At 36.8% G+C, this 22,671-nt stretch overlaps 2 protein-coding genes and 1 pseudogene across 4 annotated transcripts; 2 read left to right on the top strand and 1 right to left on the bottom strand.

The window, feature by feature from the left end:
* Positions 1 to 2,540: 2,540 nt before the first annotated feature.
* Positions 2,541 to 6,299, top strand: LOC141831594 (putative alpha,alpha-trehalose-phosphate synthase [UDP-forming] 7; annotated as a pseudogene).
* A 4,116-nt stretch (positions 6,300 to 10,415) lies between these two features.
* LOC141831793 (uncharacterized) lies at positions 10,416 to 11,583 on the bottom strand. Its single transcript, XM_074719196.1, has 2 exons — positions 11,161 to 11,583; positions 10,416 to 11,058 (listed from the first exon to the last, which is right to left on the bottom strand). Exons 1-2 carry the CDS (start codon positions 11,581 to 11,583, stop codon positions 10,471 to 10,473), a joined length of 1,011 nt encoding a protein of 336 aa, XP_074575297.1. The 3' UTR covers positions 10,416 to 10,470.
* A 6,765-nt stretch (positions 11,584 to 18,348) lies between these two features.
* On the top strand, positions 18,349 to 21,450 carry LOC141832296 (putative protein ABIL3). 3 transcript variants are annotated; one of them, XM_074719788.1, is made up of 10 exons: positions 18,349 to 18,473; positions 18,592 to 18,759; positions 19,724 to 19,806; positions 19,899 to 20,049; positions 20,122 to 20,221; positions 20,350 to 20,445; positions 20,542 to 20,566; positions 20,647 to 20,765; positions 20,853 to 20,947; positions 21,218 to 21,450. In XM_074719788.1, the coding sequence occupies exons 2-10, from the start codon at positions 18,649 to 18,651 to the stop codon at positions 21,386 to 21,388; spliced, it is 951 nt and encodes a 316-aa protein (XP_074575889.1). In that variant the 5' UTR covers positions 18,349 to 18,473; positions 18,592 to 18,648; the 3' UTR covers positions 21,389 to 21,450. The 3 variants fall into 3 exon arrangements, with proteins under 3 accessions (XP_074575889.1, XP_074575888.1, XP_074575887.1); XM_074719787.1 differs by having other exon boundaries at positions 20,539 to 20,566; XM_074719786.1 differs by having other exon boundaries at positions 20,539 to 20,566; positions 20,644 to 20,765.
* Positions 21,451 to 22,671: the final 1,221 nt, after the last annotated feature.

Here is a 22,671-nt window from a genome sequence, read left to right as displayed (position 1 = left end):
TAATTACCACATCATCAATCTATTAACTTCATTATTAATTTTGAATTAATTATCAACATACATATCATTATCCTGTTCTCCCTTGAGAATTTTGCTGTCCTTTTCACTCGCTCACATATATAGCTCATCTCCTGTCGCAGGAGAGGAATCAGAGGACACGATGAAGTCCACATCTTCAACTATCCTGGCTGAACGCCAAGCTCCCAACGAACTGGTAAATAAATGCTTGTGAATATTGATTTGTTTTTAAAAGTTTGTAGAAAGTATATACATCTTCAAAATAATCCTACAATGCTCGCTGGAAGTTGGTGGCAGATTTGAAGTGTCTGGAGCCCGCCGCAGAGGAACAGCCGAAGAAAACAACTATCAAAACAATAACGACTAAGAAGGAAGGAAGGAAGCAAGAAAGAAGAAGGTAAATCAATGTATATGAAAAATGCATGAACATGAATAGGATGCATTAGCCAATAGCCACACAAACCATGCCGATGCCATCGTCTCGCTTTCTCGGCGAAAGAGATGGATTGAAGCGTGAGGGACACTTTTGTCGTGTTGCTACCTGCAAGGGGCCAGGCCGGGCCGGGTCTCGCCGCCTTGCCTTGTAGCATATTCCACGGCACGTGCGACGTTCGTCTGCTCCACGTGGACGTAGTGGTCCGATAGAATTAGCCGACATGCATTCCAATTCCGGTCCGGAGGTCAATTTTGTCATCTAATGTTTTTTTTTATCTAATTGAAAAAAAGAAGTAAAATAAAATAAAATGAGTCAATTAAGAAGGCTAATGAGTTGGACTTATCAACCTAAATGGATGAGGAAGTCAAATAGTTGTCTCGATAGACTAGCCAAAATGGTTAGGTTGGTTGTGAATAAATCGATGATCACCCACTCATTGGTTCAAAGATTCTATTTGATCAAATAATTGGTGGCATAATGATTGATTGAATCATATTTCTGGCCAAATCGATATGAAAAGCTTGATATTTGCTTTATGTGCCACCCAATTAATTAACTAGTTGATGGAGTGCTTGGCATACGTGATAAGTGTTGTGGCTAAAGCCATAGCCTTTTGCCTTTCCTTCACGGTGATCACATTGGCTCATCTCCAATGCTTTTCCTCCTCATAATGCAAACTTTTGTGTCGTAAAGTTGAGAGTCGATGGAGATGGGCACACACACACCACACCATCTTTATCACTTTAACTTAGCTTAAGATTTTGTTTCTTATCTTTAGTCGTAAAAAATGACCCTCGATTGAACAACTATTATTAGTTTGGTCCTAAGTTTTTGAATCAACCATTCATCCTTTCAATAGATCTACATATTTTACACATTTTTGTCGGTAACTTACTTTTATATATACCTTTTATCATCCATTAATAATCATAGTTGGTCACAAGTTAGGTCTCACATCTCTTTTAATGCATTAATACTCAAATCACAATGCTAACAAAGATCGATGATGTCCTAACTAACTAATTCACTAATTATTATTAGGATTATGTTAATCAGCTGGTTTAACACCTTTCCCTTCCCTTAGTGGAGGTTGCTTATCCTTATGACTTAATGATTGATGAGTTTGAAAGGCATGTTAAATAAATAAATAAAGAAATTGTAGGGCACTTATCACATGATCATTGGTTAATACCTTTCTTAGACAAACGTCTAAATGAATTAATAGAATATTGTATTTATTAAGCTTCTTGTGTGTTTTTTACCAAACACCTTGGGAAAATCTTCTATTTTTTTAGTAAATTTAAATTAGTAAATGATATATTTGTAATTGCGTATCAAAAAAAAATCATATCAGTCTATATCAAATAGTTATAATAGGCAGCACGTTTTTTTGATTCTTTTATGGTGCTGAAGTTGATTTAGAATTATATCTTTTTTTTTTCTTTTTAAATATATTTCAGTGATGTGTCAATTTCAGTTTGGAGGAATGTCAACGCATTATTTTGAATCTAATTCGATTTCATTTTCCATCTATTTTATGCCTTCCCACTTTAAAATTAAAACTATTTTTTTTAAAAAAATAAATTTTATTTCATGACGTGGTCAAATCATATCAAAGTAGACTAAGAAGACTCGTTAACTTAATCACGTCGTTAATAACGATTATAGTCGACGTGGTCAATTTTGGCCGCGCGGCGTGGCCTGGCCGCCGCCGGCGACGGTCACCAAATCTGAGACCGCGGAGTTGGAATTCGACCGGTCGGTCCATTATTTTAAACCGGGCCAAACCAACGTGCGTTATTTGGAATTTATTTATTATTTATTATTTTGGCACCCAGAATTTGCCAAGCTGGCGGGGGCTCCAAAAGACGTGTGGCCACCTACGCCACGTTCTCCTCCGGGCGACGAGCGGGACCGGTTTTGGAGGAGAGAGAAAGGGCGAGTCGGGTATGGCTGCGGGTGCGTTTGGAACCGCGTGATTCCAGCTCACCTCCGCCGACCTTATCCTGTTTCCTCGCACCCACCCGCTCTCCTATACACTTATCCGTTTTCCATCCCTCGCCTTAACTTTTTCCCTTCGCGTCCCTTCCCCTCCCTTCCGTCTTCGACTCCGCCACAGCTGCGATCCAAAGCGAGCGCCGTTTCCGTCTTGATCTTCTCCTCGTTCTTCGTCTGCGATTCGTTTCTTTGACGGATTATTATAAGCTTTGCTAATTGGTTTCTGTCCTTGCATTGGTTCCCGGTAAGGATTTCTTGTTATTCGATCGATCGAGTGTGGGGTTGATTTTGATTTGGGGTGTCTTGTTCTTTAGGAAAGATGATGTCGAGATCGTACACGAACCTTCTGGATCTGGCGTCGGGAAACTTCGCGGCGTTGGGGCTGGGCGGGGAGCGGGCGGGGCGGCGGATGCCGCGGGTGATGACGGTGCCGGGGACGCTGGCGGACCTGCAGGAGGAGGAGGAGCGGGCCAGCAGCGTGGCGTCGGACGTGCAGTCGTCGCCGCCGCAGGAGCGGATCATCATCGTGGCGAACCAGTTGCCGGTGCGCGCCCGGCGGCGGCTGGATGGACGCGGGTGGTCCTTCGGGTGGGATGATGACTCGCTGCTGCTCCAGCTCAAGGACGGGCTGCCGGAGGACATGGAGGTGCTCTATGTCGGCTCGCTGAGAGTCGACGTGGAGGCGCATGAGCAGGAAGACGTCGCGCAGACGCTGCTTGAGCGGTTCAAGTGCGTGCCTGCGTTCCTGCCGCCGGATCTCCATGACCGGTTCTACCAGGGTTTCTGCAAGGCCAACATCTGGCCGCTTTTCCACTACATGCTCCCGTTCTCCGCCGACCACGGAGGCGCCGGTGGCCGTCGGTTTGACCGTGGTCTTTGGGAGTCCTACGTGCTCGCCAATAAGTACTTCTCCCAGAAGGTCATCGAGGTGATCAACCCCGAGGATGACTACGTGTGGATCCATGACTACCATCTGATGGCTCTCCCCACCTTCCTCCGCCGCCGCTTCAATCGCCTCCGCATGGGCTTCTTCCTCCACATCCCCTTCCCTTCTTCCGAGATCTACCGCACCTTCCCCGTACGCGAGGAGATCCTCAAAGCCCTCCTCAATTGCGACCTCATTGGCTTCCACACATTCGACTACGCCCGCCACTTCCTTTCCTGCTGCAGTCGCATGCTCGGCCTCGAGTACCAGTCCAAGCGCGGCTACATCGGCCTCGAATACTTTGGCCGCACCGTAGGCATCAAGATCATGCCCGTCGGCATCCACATGGGTCAGCTTAACTCCGTGCTTCGCCTCCCGGACATGGAGTGGCGGGTCAACGAGCTCCACCAGCAGTTTCAAGGCAAGACCGTCCTCCTTGGCATCGACGACATGGACATCTTCAAGGGGATCAACCTCAAGCTTCTCGCGTTTGAGCACATGCTTAAGGTCCATCCCAAGTGGCAGGGTCGGGCTGTCCTAGTCCAGATAGCCAATCCAGCGAGGGGCCATGGAAGGGACCTCAATGAGGTCGAGAGTGAGATCGAGGAGAGCCGCGACAGAATCAATAGTGCCTTCAGCACTGACGGTTACACCCCAGTCATCTTCATCGATCGCATTGTGTCTGTCGTAGAGCGGATTGCTTACTACACTATTGCAGAATGTGTTGTGGTTACAGCAGTCAGGGACGGGATGAACCTCATACCCTATGAGTATATTGTATGCAAGCAGGGGATACCCAAGGGTGAAGGTGTCCAAGCCTGATAGCCCAAAGAAGAGTATGCTGGTGGTCTCGGAGTTCATCGGTTGTTCACCTTCATTGAGCGGTGCCATTCGTGTGAATCCGTGGAACATAGAGACTACAGGTGAAGCAATGAATGAAGCCATATCTATCTCTGATGGGGAGAAGGAACTGAGGCATGAGAAGCATTATCGATATGTCAGCACACATGATGTTGCCTATTGGTCAAGAAGTTTCATGCAAGATTTGGAGAGGTCTTGCAAGGACCATTTCAGGAGAAATTGTTGGGGAATCGGCTTAGGATTTGGATTCCGAGTGGTGGCACTCGATCCTAACTTTAGGAAGCTTCACATTGATGGGATTGTCTCTGCTTATGAGAAGGCTGAGAGTAGGGCTATCTTGCTGGATTATGATGGAACATTGGTGCCACAGACATCTCTCAACAAAAAGCCCACCGCAGAGGTTATCAGGATCATCAAAACTCTCTGCGCAGACAAGAAAAATGTTGTGTTTATTGTTAGCGGGAGAGGGCGTGAAGGTTTGGAGGAGTGGTTTACGCCTTGCGAAAATCTCGGACTCGCAGCAGAACATGGTTATTTCATTAGGTATGATTCTTCTACTTGCTTTTCTTCTGCAATATTTGTTGGGCAAAATGTGTGAATTAGCTCCACAGACAGCAATGTCTTACTATATATGATATGTTGTTGAATACCTATGGTTGTAGTTTTTCTACATTTGTTTTGTGAATAGAGTTTATTAGGATTTAGCTTTCCCAGTAACTTATGTTGCATTGAAAAAGAAGAATGGATAGACATATAGCAAAAAACGCTGTCAATTATTCTGGGATTAGCAAATCTGATTAATTCGAATAGTTGTTATTGTGTATATCTTAGAAGAGAGCTGAATCTTCCATTTGTGAATCATCAGTGAATTAGATCAAGAGAACAAATATGATGGTCTGGTTTTTAATTTGCAGGTGGAAGAGAGACCAAGAATGGGAAACCTGCCACCAGAGCACTGATTTTGAATGGATGCAAATTGTTGAACCCGTTATGAAATTGTATACAGAGTCCACGGATGGATCTTATATAGAAACTAAAAAGAGTGCCTTGGTTTGGCATCATCAAGATGCAGACCCTGGCTTTGGCTCTGCTCAGTCTAAGGAAATGCTCGATCATCTCGAAAGTGTACTTGCAAATGAACCAGTATCAGTGAAGAGTGGTCAGTTCATTGTGGAAGTAAAACCTCAGGTATGCTTTCCTTTTTTTGTTGTATTATTGTTATGCTTTTTTGAATGCCACAATCTGAATAGCTTGTCTCGTATGGGGGCATGTAAGTCCTATTGCAGTCCTGAAGTTAGAACTAGTACTGGCTATGATGAAACTCTTGTCCAGTTAAAGATCATGTCTTGTTACAGTCTAACTTGCTCTTCTTGCTTCTACAGGGAGTCAGCAAAGGTCTAGTTGTAGAGAAGATTCTATCCTCAATGATGGAGAATGGCAGACAAGCTGATTTCGTGTTATGCATTGGTGATGATAGGTCCGACGAGGACATGTTTGAAGACGTCGCGAGTATAGTTTCGAAGAATCTAGTTGCTCGTCACTCATCGATATTCGGCTGCACTGTGGGGCAGAAGCCAAGCAAGGCGAAGTATTATCTGGACGACATAACAGATGTCATAAGCATGCTTGGAGCACTTGCAGATGCCTCAGAGGACTCACCCTCCTCCCCTGATGCCTTGGACGAGCCATCCTCCTCTCCCAATGCCTCAGACAAGCCTCCACTGTCTCTCGAGTTCTGATTCATTCTTGAGTCGAAACGCAATGGATGGATCATCCGCTCTAACAGCATGCTTTTGGTCAACCAACACCGATAAACTGATAATTCTTTGATGGTTTCTCGACTCCATTGTGGATACTTCGAGCAAAGTTTCAGTCATGAAGTAGAACTGTCGAGAGAAGCCATCTGCTTGTTCCTACAAAATTTTTTTGGTGGTTTATATCTTATACATCTTTAAGTAGTTTAATGTCACTGATAAAAGAAGATTGTCTCTGCCAAAGATCAAATTTCTTTCAATCTTTTACAATAAAATTTCTGATGTTGTAGTTTAATTTCAATATACATCATCAGTTGTCATTGCACTTGAGATTCATTCTTTTTCACTTGAGATTGCATAAATATCACTTGCAACTTGTCAGATGTATTTATTATTTATTTTGAAAAAAATGAATTTTATATATGGATGATTGGATGAATGCTAGATTACTGAAATCTGAATTGTTTAAACGAATCATTTCAATTGCAAAAAATAAAAATTTAGGATTTAGTTTGGATGAAGTAATCTTATAATATCTACTCCCCTAAAAAGTTAAATTTATAAAAATAACTTTTTAGTTTTGATTCAGGATAAAAAAATTTCTTTTATGAAATAAAATAATTATACCCATAAACTTTAATTTATAAAATATAATTTTATGGTTTTAATAATGCAAAAAAAAATCTAGATTTAAAACGCCCTGAGAAAAATTTAAGAATAAACGATGTTTTAAAAATTAGAAAGACCTTTTTGATTTTTACCTAAAATTTAAGGAAGATTTAATATTAAAAATTATTAGCTAATAATGTTAATTAAAAAAAGGCGTTGGAGTTTTTTTTAATAACAGGGAAAAAATTAATTGCAAGCTTAAAAATAAATACCTGAAAATTTGAAGAAAAAACAATTAAATAATAAATAATTCCCTCCTAAAAAATCAAGTAAAATAATTATAATTTTAGATTTTATTTAGAAGTTAGTAAACTCATTAAAGATACAACAACAACAATCAAAATTTACCTATTATATGAGATCGAGATCATTCTACGTTATTAGATTTTATCCCTTATTATATCATCCTTTATACTTAAATATATTTTATCTTATTTATAATTGTTAATCAAGTTTTTTTTATATTCTTCGTTTGATGTACATATTTATCATAATTTCATATCGCCTAACTAGAGTATTTATTGATCGTCTAAGTACATATCTGTATCATCTTAAATGTGTCTCTCGAAATTTTTTCTCAATAGATACAACTCCGATTTTCTCTCTAACTTTCATTTCTTATTCTATCTATCATCACATGTCCACACATACATCTTAATATCTTCATCTTTGCAACTCTTATCTTTTACTCATTTGCTCAAATCATAACTTAACATTCAATATTATATAATATAGTAAGTTTAATTATCATTTAATAAAATTTCTTTTTAATTTTTAGAAGTATTTTATGATCCCATGAAGCTCTTCTCCATTTCAAAACTCATCAAAGATCGAATTAATTCTAAATTTAAATAACAGAAGAGAACAAAATGTTAATTTGAAACAATTCAAGAAGAGAAGAAAAATCTCATATTAGTTAAATTACTGTAATATCAGTTAAACATTACCAATTTTAGTTACCTCCAATTGAAATATTATTAGCCGGGGGCATCTAAATGATATATAAAACAAACTATTTGTAAAATTTAAAATCTCATAATTTAAGGAGAGAATCAATTGTAAATTCAACATATAAGGAAATAATAAATTAAAAATTTGGAAAAAGAGGAAATTAATAACTTGAAGTAAAAGGAAAGAAGTGATTGCAATTTTAAACTTTAAAGAGAGGTAAATGATTAATTGTAAACTTCTCAGGTAATAATTAATTAAAAGAGAATATTAAAACGAAATTAAGTAATTCCAGAAGAAAGTTAATTAAAGATTAAATTAAATTAAAATTTTAAACATTTAACTTGCATGTGGTTACAAATTTATAAAAAACCAAATAATTTAGATCCATTAGTGGATTTCGATCAAAATCTACTAATCGACCTACAAAGCTTTGATAACATTCATTCCAAATCATATAAGTTTCTAAAGTGTTAAGGAATCGAAATGTATCATCCTTTACTATTTTCGAGCTTTCTTAGTAGTGTCAAGGAGAAAAAAGTCTTTAACTAAAATGTTTGGGATGAAAATTAGTATAATATTGGAGTACCTTTAGAAAGCCCGAAATAAGTAATGGAGGGCACCTTTGACTCCTTGTGACCTCAAAAACTCACATGACCTGAAATGGGTGTAATCCAAGCTCTCTAAGTCAATAAGTGAATTTTGATTGAAATCCACTAATGTTAGATCTCTACAAACTTACACTCATTCGGTAGGATTGAGTGAAAGGGAGGTATATATGATGTCGAATTTTGATTTTGATCAAGAGTATGGTATGGGGAGATCAGCCCTAACATGGGCCTCATATGCTCTTATTTTAGGCCCAAGTTGGGCTGATCTCCCCAAATCATACCTTTGATTAGAACTTATCAGACCCAAATTAGGTCTGGTCTCCCCACACCAGGCTCTTAATCAAATTAAGGTGCGACACCATATTTATCTTACTCTCACTCAATCCTATCGGATGAGTACAAATTTGCAGAAATTCAAATATCTTAAGTCCATGAATGAGTTTTGGTCAAAATCCACTAATTGACTTAGAGAGTTCGGATTGCACCCATTTCGTCTTGTGGGTTTTTGAGGTCGCAAGTAGTCCAAAGGTACATTCCATTACTTATTTCGAGCTCCCTAGAGGTGCTCTCAGATCAAGACCAAGTTGGATCTGATTTGCTCTTAAATCAAGTCCAATGTGATCCTGATCTCCAACAGACCAAGTCCAAACATTCTAGCTGAAAGTAAACATAATATTGAAGCACCTCTGGGGAGCACAAAATAAGTAATAGATGACACCTTTAGACTCCTTGCGACCTTATAAAACCATAGGACTTGAAATTGATGTAATCTGAGTTCTCTAGGTTGATAAGTAGGTTTTGATCGAACCACATTGATGGACCTAAGCTAGTTGGATTTCTCTAAACTTGTAGTCATCTGATAAGATTGAGTGAGAAGAAGATAGATATGATGTTAAACCTTGGTTTTGATCAACGGTCTGATCTAGGGAGACCAGATCCAACTTGGGATTGATAAATTCTATCAAGGGCCTCGTCTAGGGAGACCAAGCCCAAGTTTGGCCTGATATGAGAGCATATCAAGCCCAAGTTGGGTCTGGTCTCCCCACACCATGCATTTAATCAAAATTAATGTTTAATACAATATCTACCTTCTTCTCACTCAACCTTATCAGATGAGTGCAAGTTTGCAGAAATTCAAATAACTTAGGCCCATTAGCTAGTTTCAATCAAAATCTCCTGATCAACGTAAAGAGCTCGGATTATACCCATTTCAGGTTATATGAGTTTTGAGGTCGCAAGGAGTCCAAAGGTGCCTTTTATTACTTATTCCGGACTCTCTAGAGGTGCTTCAGTATTATGCTAACTTTCAGCCCAAGAGTTCTAGTTGAAGATTTTTTTCTCTTTTGCACTATAGGGTGCGTTTGGTTGGGGGTCATCCGTGATTACCTTGGTTATGTGATTACCAAGTAATCACATAACCAAGGTTATAGGGAATAAAACATAACCTAATGTTGTTTGGTTTAATCCTAGGTAATGAGACAAAACCTTGTTTGTTTGAAGGTTTTAATACATTACTTACTTTAACATTTACTATATTACCCCTAGTTCAATTATAATCATTTTTACAATTAAATTAATTTGATATTTAATTATTTTTAAAATTAAATTAAATTATTAATTATAATATTAATAATATAATATATATTATAAATTTTAAAATTTTAAATTATCTTAAGAGAGGCTCTAACAAATAGGGGTAAGTTCGGTTTTATTTAAAAAAAATTATTATCTTAATAATAAAAAATTTACACCGGTTTAATCGGTTCATCGGTGGTTTAATGTACATATTCTGAAATTAAAATTTTTAACTTTATAGCTTGATTAATCTATCACTTTATTTTTCACAAAATAACTTCACATTCTTAATTTACTCTATTCACTTTATAGGCATAAAGCTTGCTGAAAGCATCGTCAATTCATATTTTGAACTTGCTGCATGTGTCAATGGAGTACTAGTATCAAAAGTATAAAACAACCCTTATAAAAATACAAGTACTTGCTGATCTTGTCCTTTCATAGAACTTTGCAAAAACTATTCAATTCACCAGCATAGACAACATTTCATTTCAAAGCTACATCAAACTAAATCCAAAATGAAAAAATTCACACAAACATAACTTAAGTTCAATCCAAAATGACATTCATCCAAGAAGTTTTGTTCAAAATGATAGCACGACTATCCAAAAATATATCCAAAATATAAGTACCAACAATGTATACCAAAATAACAATCTAATTCAAATAGTTAATTCATTTGGAATGGATCTCAGAGAGCAACTTCAACACGTAACTTCTCCTAAATATCTTTGGCAATGCGAAGAAGTTGTCAAGCTTGTGTTCATCCTTGAGAATATACTCCCCAACATCCATAATTTCTTGCTCAGAAAATTCAGAAAGTTCTATTAACTCTTCGTATATCTTCTTTTTTCTATGATTATTCTCTGTTTGTTGTTTGAAGTAGTTGGAGATCTCCTCATCAGATTTAGAAACAGAAGTAATATAATTTCGAATCTCTCCCACCAAGTCACCTAGAGCATCATCAGACTTCCCTTTTTTCTTTCTGGTTGACTTTTTGTTTGTTGGACAAACAGATGAACTTGGAGTCTCAGATATCTTCTGGTTGTCATCATCAAATTCTTCATCTTTGTGACCTTCAGCATATTCTTCTTTTTCAAGATCAAACGTGTCAATCTCTTCATCACATAAATTTATCTCTTCTACTGCATCAGCTGGGGTTTCTGCATTAGCTCCTGTGGCATGATCTTTCCCCCACACAGACATCAAGTCATCAAGGTGGGGGAACTCTTTGTTCCTTAAACCAATAGCAGCTGGATGACTCTAAATTAAAAAATATATCATTAGTAAACAAAATTATCAAGACCAAAGTTACATTCAAAGGAAAGTTTGTGATCTATTAAACACAAAAATAGAAAAAGTTACCTTTACCCAATCATCGAAGACATCCTTTGTTGCAATGATACACTTCTCAACATCGTTCCATCCAAATCCACTACTATGATTCAACATCTCGTTGATAGCATGGAATTGCCTCTTTAGTAGCTTGTACCTTGACTCAATATGAGGGGTAGCTTTCAGATTGCTGGATGGCAATTTAGCAGCCATGACTTTCTCCAAATGCAGCAAGTACCCAGTTCGAAAACCATTCTCGCTCTTCCAAGCTGAATTTTTGCTTAACTCAACAAGGCAATCAACTAAAACAACATCCTCTTGTTTTGTCCACAAGTGTTTAGTGCTCGATGTTTTTCTTTTGAACTTCGTTGGCATTGAACTTTCTACTTGTTCAGTTGGTGCATCCTTGGTTGTTGCTACTCCTTTTATCCTCTTCTGGCTATGTCCTTCCATTGAAAACTGAAATTAAACCATCCAAATAACACATTATTCTTGCATAAAACATAATCAAATTGTTTAAATAAATAATATACAAATCCAGATACAATCAAATTGTTCAAACGTAATAAATCCAAGATACAATCAAATTGTTCAAACTTAATCAAATCCAGATACAATCAAATTGTTCAAACTTAATCAAATCCAGATACAACCAAATTGTTTAAACTATTCAAATGGATAATAAACCCAAATACAATATAATCAAAGAGTTCAAATACATAGAAACCCAAATTTCAAGACAGAACATTATATTTAATTAACCGATGACTGCCAGCTCGTGAACATATCATCCGCAAGCTTGTCTCTCCATTCAGTCCAAGCAGGGCTGGTCTCACAATGTCTGATCAAATCACCACCATCATCGACATCATCATCATCACTTTCATTTGACTCGAGGACATCAAGCTCACTCTCTATCGGATCAATTGTCATTTCATACCTTATGAAATTATGCAGGATACAACAAGCAGAAATAATCCTACATTGAGTCTTAACATCATAAAATGACTTATCTCTCAATATAGCCCATCTAGCTTTTAAAATGCCAAAACACCTCTCAATGCAATTTCTGGCTTGAGAGTGTTTCATATTAAAGTACTCTTTGGCTGTTGCTGGTTGGTAACCTTGCCTCCATTCAGTCAAGTGGTACCTTTGACCTCTATATGGTGCCAAAAATCCTTCCCCATTTGTGTATCCAGCATCACACAAATAATAACAACCTATATTACAAGTGAACATGTGTTAATATATATAATAACAACCCATTTTATGATAATTATAACTTAATTACCTTGAGGAATCTTCAAGTCATTCCTCCTACTAATAGCATCCCTTAAGACTCTACCATCTGCTGCAGATCCTTCCCAACCCGATAAGACATAGCTAAATTGCATGTTCGGTGTGCACACACCCAAGACATTGGTTGCAATTTCACCTTTTCTGGTTCGGTACCTAGGTTTATCAACTGCTGGGGCATTGACATTAATATACGTCTCATCTAATGCTCCCAAACAACCCTACACTCAAATAAGTATCATAAATCAAATTAATTTATTGTGTACATTTAAATAATTAAAAATAAATATATAGAAATTATATACTTGTACCTTAAACCATTTCCACCTCTCATCCATGCAATTTTCTGGGATTGGTTCAGGCTTCTTAAGCAAAATGTTTTGTAACCGTAGAACAGAATTCAAAACTGAATGAAATTGCCTACTAACTGTCTCACCGGATCTAGCTGTTTGGCGTTTTAGGACCCTATTCTTCACATTATGTGCAATAATGTGAAGAAAAGATATTACAAGTTCACTAATTGACATATTTTTATTTCCTTCCAGTTTTCCATGAGTCGTTAGCAAAGAACAAAGTTTGTCTAAAGACCTTCTATCCATCCTACAATTATCAACACATTGTCGATCACTATGAAAAATCATTTCATTTAAGTTTATAGACCTAATATTATATCTAGACAATGCCTGATGAGTATATGATATGCTCCTCCTAAACCTAGCACTCCTCTTGTTAGCTAAGACAACCGCCAACAATAAAAGCATCAATAACTTCCTTTGCATCCTCTTCTTGCGTATAATTAGAGAAATTATCTTCATCTCTTGCCTTACTGCTAATTGATCCATATCAACCTATCATGAAAATAAGGCAGTTGCAAATATTTAATTGAATTGTAAAGGAGAAATCATTCTTATGTATTATATAAGCTACATAGACAGTTGCTTTATGATGTCTTCTTATAACTACATCAAAACTAAGACGTGAATAATGAACTCTAATAAGTTAATATGAACTTTCAAAGTGATGAAACGAAATAGATAAACATTTGAATTAGAGTCGTTAATAACTAAAATTAGGAACATGTTTCATGTTCCTCATTCATTGCAAGGGATGGATTAAAAAAATGATGATGAGGCCAATGATCAATATCTTGAGGACCAAAAGAAAATGACAATGCAATTTTCCTTGTATATTTGAAGGGGCGACCACAAAGTATGACAACAAATTGTCCACAGTCTAGTTGTTCTTGATGGAGGACAAGGATGCAAATAAAATTAATATATATAGTTGTATATCTCTCTTAAAACAAAAAAGATATTTATTGTTTTTATTTTATTGCCTAGCAACAATATAGTGAACTATAACCATGTCTTAGGAACCTTTATTTCAAAATTCTTTTTCTCTCACATGAGACTGCCAACTGAGGGACACAATCAGGAGAAATTTCCAGCAAAAGATCACTGATATGTTCCTAATGTTCTATGTCAAAGCAGCTCCTTAATAGGAGTTCATTTACATCTGTCCTATTCTTGTTCGACATTGCCAAAACATCAAACTAAGCATGGTACTAGACTCCAAAAAAAATCAAATGTCGTTGTAGAAGCTCCAAAAATCTTTGTTTTAAAAGAATCAAACAAATCTCTCCAAAAAACTTTGTTTCAAAAGACAACACCTCAACAAATCAAACGGGAATCACTCCAAAAATCCTTGTTTTGAAAGAATCAAACAAACAAATCTCTCACCCGAATTGTAGAAGCTCTTCTTGCTCACTCGCTTGCCCATGTACACAAGCTCCCATGATCGCCATCGATGAGGGGAGAACTGGTGCGAGAAGGAAGTCGCTAGGGTTTTGGAACCACGCGGCGGAGAACAAAAACGAAGGGTCGCAAAAATGAGGCGATTCGGGAGCTAGGTTAAAATGGGTTTAGGGCAGTTTGAAATTTAATACATGTATAAGGTTATTTTTGTCTTAAATGATAAATATTGAAGGATATTTTGGGGATAAATTTATTATTAACCCCGGAATTGTGAAAAACCTTACCCTGTTAAGGTTATCAGATTCCGGGTTTATAACCTATTTTGCTGACGTGGCAGTAATACTGTATTACCTAGGAATTCTTGATAACCTGAACCAAACAAGGTTATCATTGATAACCTTGGGCAGATAACCAAGGTTTCATTAATTTTCTTTGCTCGTCCAAACTTTATGATACTCAAGTTCTACTCCATAATCTCGTTGAATGTCCTTCATCATTGTACATGGACAATATGATGGCTCTCCCTTTAACTTCTCCTTCACCACATTAGCTACCCAAGTTGAATCAGCTTTAGGGTGACCTCTAGTCCTCAAATTGTCATCCCCACAACTATGGATTAAGTTGCATTTTCTTATATGCCGAATAAATTATCTGATTTATATTTGGAGGCATAAATTCTCCATTGACAATTTTCTTTGGTGCAAATAACTATGATCTTATCACTATCATTTTTCTTGTAAGAAAATGATCGTCTAGTAGCAATAGCATAGTTTTTAAGACAAATCCTGAACTCTGCAGCATCTTTAAATGTTTGACCTTCATAAGATATGCAATGCATCCAAGAATCAATAGAATTGCTTACAGTGCAAACTTCAAGCTCGTTGCCTCCATTCGAACAAACTTCATCATCGAAATCAAACCTTACCATTTTAATACAAATCAAACAATACATTAGCAACCAACTCAATTTTCATTTAATGACAATTGAACTTGCAATATAAACTATAATAGATATTTTAAAATTATTAACTAACTAATATACACAATCAATAATGAAAAATAATAGTCATGTGCTACAAAAAAAATAACTAGTACAAAAAAATATATGAACATTGCTAATTTTGAACCTTGCACTCAAACCAAAATAACATTACAAATAAAAATTACCTTTCAACATTTATGTTAACCTGACTTTGATCATCTTTTGAAGCTGCTCTCAATTTGATTATATTCAATTTCAGACAACTATGAAGATTTATCATATTTTAGACGTCATCATCTTCGTTCAATGTTACTGCAATCTTCTCATGGGGTGTTATGTATTGCAATACTGTTAACTCGGGATTAATAGCATCACATTTTCGCTTTAGACTCTGGAATATCTCTATTAGAGTTGCACCATTAGGAATTGAAATCAAATAAAGATCATTGACATAACGACAACTTCCAATAAATGAAAAATTAGCGCTCCCAAATCCGACTTCCATCAATACAATGACCATGGAATATCTGAAAAATAAAAAATTTATCATACTTTCTATAATTTCTTCTTCAACAAACAAACATCAAACTTCAAAAAATCATAATCAAAATTTTTATGCTAATCTAACCAATTTAAATGGAATAGGTTGTCATTAAGATTTAAAACATAAGAATTTGAAAGGGAAAGTTAAGAAAGGCTATGAAAATTAATGAAACTTTTAGGGACATACCCCATCAAGTTAACATTGTCAAAATTTAGGGATATATACCAATTCATAAAATATATTACATAGGGGCTAAAAGCGGAGCTTTTCACTGTTGATAGTAGGTTTAACTCATGTTTCTCAATTTTTTTTTATTGGTGTTATAATTGTAAGGAGTGGGTCACGGTTAGTCAAGTCTGAGAGCGACTATCGGGCTCAATAGCATGAGTCATAAAGCTCGGATCGAACTGAATCCTACGACACCTCAACCCCTAGTCGGGTCTTGCAGGCCGAGTCGAGGGAATCAGGTCAAGACCTGATGAAAGTCCTCTGCAACGGGTCCGAATCCTCTCAATAGGGTTCACTCCGCTCTTGAATCAACCGAGCCAACTCCTCATCTTCACGCAAAGCCGGTTTGAATCTCATCCTCTCGAGCGCTCGGAGCATAATCCCCTCGTCGAACCCATCAAGTCAATGCGGGGACCGAGTCAGATTCATAAGGAGACAGACCCCTTCAGGCCAATTCGGCTTCATATGGACACCACCTCCCGAGCCGGTCTGGATCCTCAAAGCAGCTTCCCCGACCGAGCCGAGTCAACCCATTCAGACGTAAGTCATGTCGGCTCCTCAATTCTGTCCTAGCCCAATACAAACTTTTCCCCTTTTCCAAAGATCACTCCTCCATCATACGGCTGTGAATGTCCTCCTGCCACCTCTGCAATCCATCATGGCAATACTCTGATAGATGTGAGTGACATGCCCTCTCAAATACAAGTCAGCAATGGGGCATATACTCTGGCCATACCATACCTTCTGACACATTCATAATGATGATGAGTCTCCAGTCATATTCATAATGTGACATGACGCTCTAGACTTATATAAAAAGTTGGTTCTGTACTGGAGGGAGGTATGCAATCTCAAATCTTCTCTTCTCACTCTCGTTTTCTTCCTCCCTCTCCACGAGCTGACTTAAGCATCGGAGTGGTCGCCCGCAGGACAACCCCTGTCCTTCCCTTTCATGGTGTTTGTGATCGCAGGACCCAAAAGCTCCATGGTCTCCTCTTCACTTAAGCTCGCTCATAGTATCTCTTATTTCATAACTATTATAATATATACAAATTATTGAATATCTTCTACATCATTTTTCCTCATTTTCAATGTTATATATAATAATTAAGATTAGCTCTTATAATGTGTATAAATTATTATATAATTGTTATAATATGTAATATTTAATACATTACTGGTGTAGTGTTGTAGCAATTACTTAATAGCTTCTATAACTGTTTTAAAGTGATTGATTTTAATTAATTTAAAATAATTTTAATGAAATTTAAATAATTTTAACTAAATTGATAAAGAATATATATTTTGATATAATAGTATTTTAAATTTAAAATTTAATTATAAATGTATATCAGCTACATGCAACTGCTATAACGTGAAATAACAATTGAGTAACAACTACAATGTGAAAAATTATCTATTTCACTCTAATCAAACTAAATGGTAAACTCTAAATCCTAAATATGTTATAGCAACTATAAAGTAGCTTTTATACATTATAATAACTATCGATAGTTGCTACAATGACATTGAAATAAGAGGTATTTTGAAAATAAAATATTTGATAAGCCGTCGTTTTGACTTTTTTTTTTGAGAAAGAAGTGTCATTTTGACGATATGTATAAGTTGAGACGGCCTTTTGATTTTTACTTTTTTTTTGTTTGTCAATAAAATAATAATATATTGATAAATTGAGAAAGAAAAAAAATATCAAGAGTAAAAAAAATTAAAAAGGTCCATTTTAAAAAAAGAACTCTATATTTTTTAAAAATACCTTTATCTAATATTATTATAAAATTTTTAACAAAAACTACTTCAATATAAATAATTGGAGTAAAGTTGTTCTAATTGCTCTATTTTAAGTGACTTTCATCAAAGATGTTCCCTTCAATGTTACTCAACTACTAAAATTACTCTACATTTTGTAGCAATTTTAAAAAAAATTACTTTAATAATAATAATTTTATTGGTTTAATAGCATTTGATCAGTTTTAATTAAATTCAAACTATTTAAATTAATATTTAAATAATCTTGACCAATATTAAACTAATTTTAAGTACATTGAGCAAAAGCTATTACAATAAAGTTGAAAAATAAAGGTACTTTTAGGATGCTCTTTTTGAAAATAATGATAATAAAGGTGCTTTTGTTAATTTTCCACTAAAGTATTTTGAGAGGCTTTTGTAAATCGGCTCGCGAAGGGTAGTACGATAATATAGTGAAATTAGGAAGGGTATTCTGAAAGATTAGTTTCAGAACGGGGTTAAAATGAAATTTTGTTTAATGAACAAGACAAAATACACAGAGGGAGCGACCTCCCTAGTTTGTCACTGAGCAGCGCACAGGGACGACCCAGAAGATCATGATGGCGACCATCCTCTCCTCCTCGCCCTCCTAGTGCGGCACTGGAAAAGGGATCGCATCTACCACTCTCGCCATCGCAGCTTCTCTGCACCATCCCCATGGTCCCTTGATCCAGTCCCTAGTGGAGCGCCGCCAGACATGGGCCTCGGCTTTGGTTCGTGACAGCGCGACAAGGTATTTCCTCCGCAATTTCCTTGGCTCCCTCAAGTTTTCCTCTTGGGCTTGCTTCTAAAGGCTGGGAAACCAAACGGCGACGGGAATGCCTGAGTGTTTTGCTTCCTGTGGTTTGCAGTGGCTGGAAGAGGGCAAATCGAGGTCTTTTTCCCTGTCAAAAGCTCGTTTTGCGTCTATGGAGCCTCCGTCACCTTCCGGATCTTCGTTTTCCGCTAATCATCAACAAGCGTCGAGCTGGGATGACCTCCCCGTTCAACAAAGCCTGCACTTTTCAGATAGTCTCAAGGTACTCTACTCCCCCCCATTTTGTTGTCTTCTTTCCCTTAGAGGCGGAGCAGCATAATGCATAAGTTGTTGCACTTTTAGGAAGCTTCCTGGCTCTCACCTTCCAATTTAGGTCTAATCACAGAACACTTTGCTATATTCAAGTAGATCTTTAGAACAAGTATTATCGTGGATACCTAGATATTTGAGTGACTGTTTCGTGATCCTCAGTTCTATTTATGTGATTGTTGCTTTTTGGATATTTTGGCCTTGTTCTGCCTATGTAGGTCGGATATGACATCTTTTTCAGATAAAAAGAGACGTTTTGGAATTCTTGTCATATGCCTTTCTGTAAATTTCCATTCTCTTAAGAGCATATTGGCAAAGGATGTTCAGTGTGTGGGAAAGTTTGACAGGAAGACAAGGAAACTCAAATAAATAGTAAGACAAGGGAAAATTTACAGGGGTTTCTTGGTTAGATGATACCTTATTATTTTTGAGCGGATGAATATGCCTTGAAACTTAAGTTTTTTAGTTATATTGTTGTCCACATAATTCATAATGACAAATAAGGTCATAAGCTTGAAATTCATCCGATGTTTCTCTGGTCATTCTATGCTTCTTTCTGATTATGCTATCTGGTTCTCATATTGATTTGAAGCTTGGGTTAGCTTGACTATGAGGGAGTTTGTTAGATTATACATATTATGAATCAGGCCCTTTCTTAACAGATCAATGGCTTTTAGATTTTAGTAGTCTGATGAAGTGTCACACTGTCATTGTATTGGTTTTCATAATTGATATCGTATGTTAGACAAACAACTTTGTAGATAATTGGGCAAGCTAAATACTAGGAGGTTGAACATACATTTCTATTTTGGGATTTCTTTTGTTCCCTCAATTGAAGGAGTAAGGTTTTCATACTTAACATGTTAGACACCTTTGGCCTACTGTGTGAATATAAAACACCTTTGCTTCTTTGTCAGGGCCTGAGGACTATGAGATCACAGTTATACTCAGCAGCCGAGTATTTTGAATTATCTTACATTAACAATGAGAGGAAAGAAGTGTATGTTTGAACCTACCTCATGCCATGTTTTCGTTAGGATATGAGATTCATTTGTTAGAAGTCATCATAACTTGGAGCTTTGTCTCAAGCAGAGTGATGAGGGCACTGAAAGAATATGCTGTTGAGGCCATTGTTAATGCTGTAGATCATTTAGGTTCTGTATCATACAAGGTAAATAATCTTCTCGATGAAGAGGTTGATGAGGTCTTTCTAGCAGAGTCTGAAATATCCTGTGTTGAGCAGGTATGGGTTTTTATTATTTTTGTACCTCATGCTCATTGGTAATGCAACATCTGATCAGTTCCCTAATTTCAGAAACTCCGTACGTGCCAAATGTGTATTGACCAAGAAGGCCTTTCTCAGCAATCTCTTTTGATCAGAACCCCAAAGTATCACAAACATTACATTTTGCAAGGCAAATTACCAGTCTTCATCTTTTCTATATATCTTGTCATTTTCTGTATCCTGCATGTCACCACTTGGTTTCTTGATGAAGCTTCATTCAATGTCTTACGATTTTGAATTTGCACTCTCATTGATTAGGTGAATCCTTAGCTGATTCCGACACACAACCCATCCTAAAATATGAAGGGTTCTATCCATCTAAGGAGAACAACAGAATACAAGGTCACCAAACTGGTAAAATCATCCTTGCATCCTTATCCTTTACTAATGATATACGGACAAAAAGTTGAAACTTGTATAATAACATATTGTGCGGTGCTTGTTCAGCAGCTAGGCATGGACTGTCTCTGATGAGGTGTGCCACTCTTCAGTTAGTAATGCTGAATTCTTGAATTGGTATCCAGACTGGTCATTGATTAATGTTTACCTTAGCAGAAATGCTCGATTAAGATCTCCATCACCTACTCCTCCAGAAAGAGAGAACATGCTGCTCCCACCTCCTAGCATATGCTCAACTCCACCTTTACCGCGCACAGAGAAGATCATATCTCAAGGTATTCTCTATGGACTTGACAACTAATTTAATGGCACGAGTACAAACAGAAATCTATATGATGGATATTTCGTTCTTTTAAATATAGAAAGAAGAACAAGTTCACCACTTCGAGCTTCTAGTCCACTTATACGTGCAAGAACTATATCAGACAGATCAAATAATCCCAAATCATCCAAGCAGGTAAGTCTGTTTTTGCACCTGCTTTCGATGACTTTATTAGAAGCAATTCTTTTTCAAATATCAAGTGTTCACAAAAATTAATTTAACAACTGAGTAATCTGGTAAAAACACAGAATCCTAAACTGTGGCTAATATGTGCTTTCATTAGGGTTGCCCATTCAGTTCACATTTATAGTTTTTACAATTCAAGCTAAATCAAACCTAAATTCCTTTAACTCATCTCGGTTATCTGCCATATAAGTTTTATCTTTCCCTCTTTTCTTATCACAGTATATTCTGGAGTCTCAAAAGTCACTTCCAACAAGCATCTCTGCCGAACAGAACCATCATAAACAGCCCAAGCGAAATTTAACAAAAAAGAGAGGATTCCTTAAGAGCTTGCTCTCACTGAATAGATCATGGACTGATGAGTCCTTGTACAGTTACTTGGATGAATATTGATGAAGTTCAGAAAAGTATAAATTTGCTACTACTCTAATAGCCACAAGCAGGCATTTTCTTCATTCTTTTTTCCATGTTAAAATTGAATTGATTTTAAATTTTTGTGTGTTCTCTGTTAATAGACAGATGAAGCATTGTGCAAGACAACAAAAGTACTGATCAATAATTCCTAATTTACTATAAATGTTTGTCATAAAATTGCCAATCATCTATATTGTCTGCCTTAGATTTTATCTTCAATTTGTAAGTTTCATTGCTTTAACAAGTCGAGAAACATGATCCAACTCACCTATTGACAGAAATGTAACCTTAGGTGTGAAAGATGTTATCAAGAGGACTCCAAATTCTATGATGAAAACTTGACTTAGCTTCCAAGCTCCTTAGGGTTTGTTTGGTTAAAGGATGGACACGTAAACCGATAGATTAAAGTGAATGGATAGATGCAAATTATTTCATCAATGGATAAACAAAACCCTAATGATCACATTCTCATGCCTTAGCCAACCAAACTAACCTCCTAATTCAACCTAATTAAGCTGACTATTGGAGATTCAAATATGCAATTGAATTTACCTAGTCTTTAGTTAACCATACATTAAGGTTTGGTTGACCCAACCTTCTTAGGTGACTTTACAAAAAGTTAGATTGACCAAACCTTCAAACATAAAGTTTAGGACTTTAAACCATTAGTTTTGGTTGATCAACACATAGTTGTCCAAATCTTGATTATTGATATTAATTATTGGTGCAATCATGCTCTAAACGGTAGAATTTGATCATGAGATTTTGATGAATTTAATGAAAATTTTAGTTATTTGACAAATAGTTTAAGTTATGTTAAATTTGTGTTTGTAGATGTATTTATCAAGTGTACAAGTACAAAATACTTGATAAATTATTGTAGTTGTTGTGGGTTGGAAAAGTCTAAGCAAGTTAAAGCTTGCTAGATTCTTGATAAGTAGAGAAGTAAGTTCAATCCATGTTGGCAAATAATAAATTAAGAAATGCTGACAAATAGAGGAGTTCAAATAGATCAAATGTGATCGAATATGTTATGGTCGTAAGGAAACGGAGGCGGACCGGATCGAGAGGGACGCCCGAATCGAGTCCACCATCCGGAAGCAGTCGACCAAGGCACTACGGCCCGAATCCGAATCCCTGGGTCACCATCCGAATGGGCCCCACCCAAGCCCGATAGGCCGGTTGGTCAGTAGAAGATGCAGATAATCCCGCCGAGCTCGACTGATCAGTATACCCGACTCGCCTCGGGGAGTCGGGCCAGA

The sequence above is a fragment of the Curcuma longa genome, chromosome 7 (genome assembly GCF_044706935.1).
Source record: "Curcuma longa cultivar G26 ecotype Majalengka, Jawa Barat chromosome 7, ITB_CL_G26_1.1, whole genome shotgun sequence".
Lineage (NCBI taxonomy): Eukaryota > Viridiplantae > Streptophyta > Magnoliopsida > Zingiberales > Zingiberaceae > Curcuma > Curcuma longa.
This window is presented reverse-complemented; position numbering and strand designations above follow the sequence as displayed.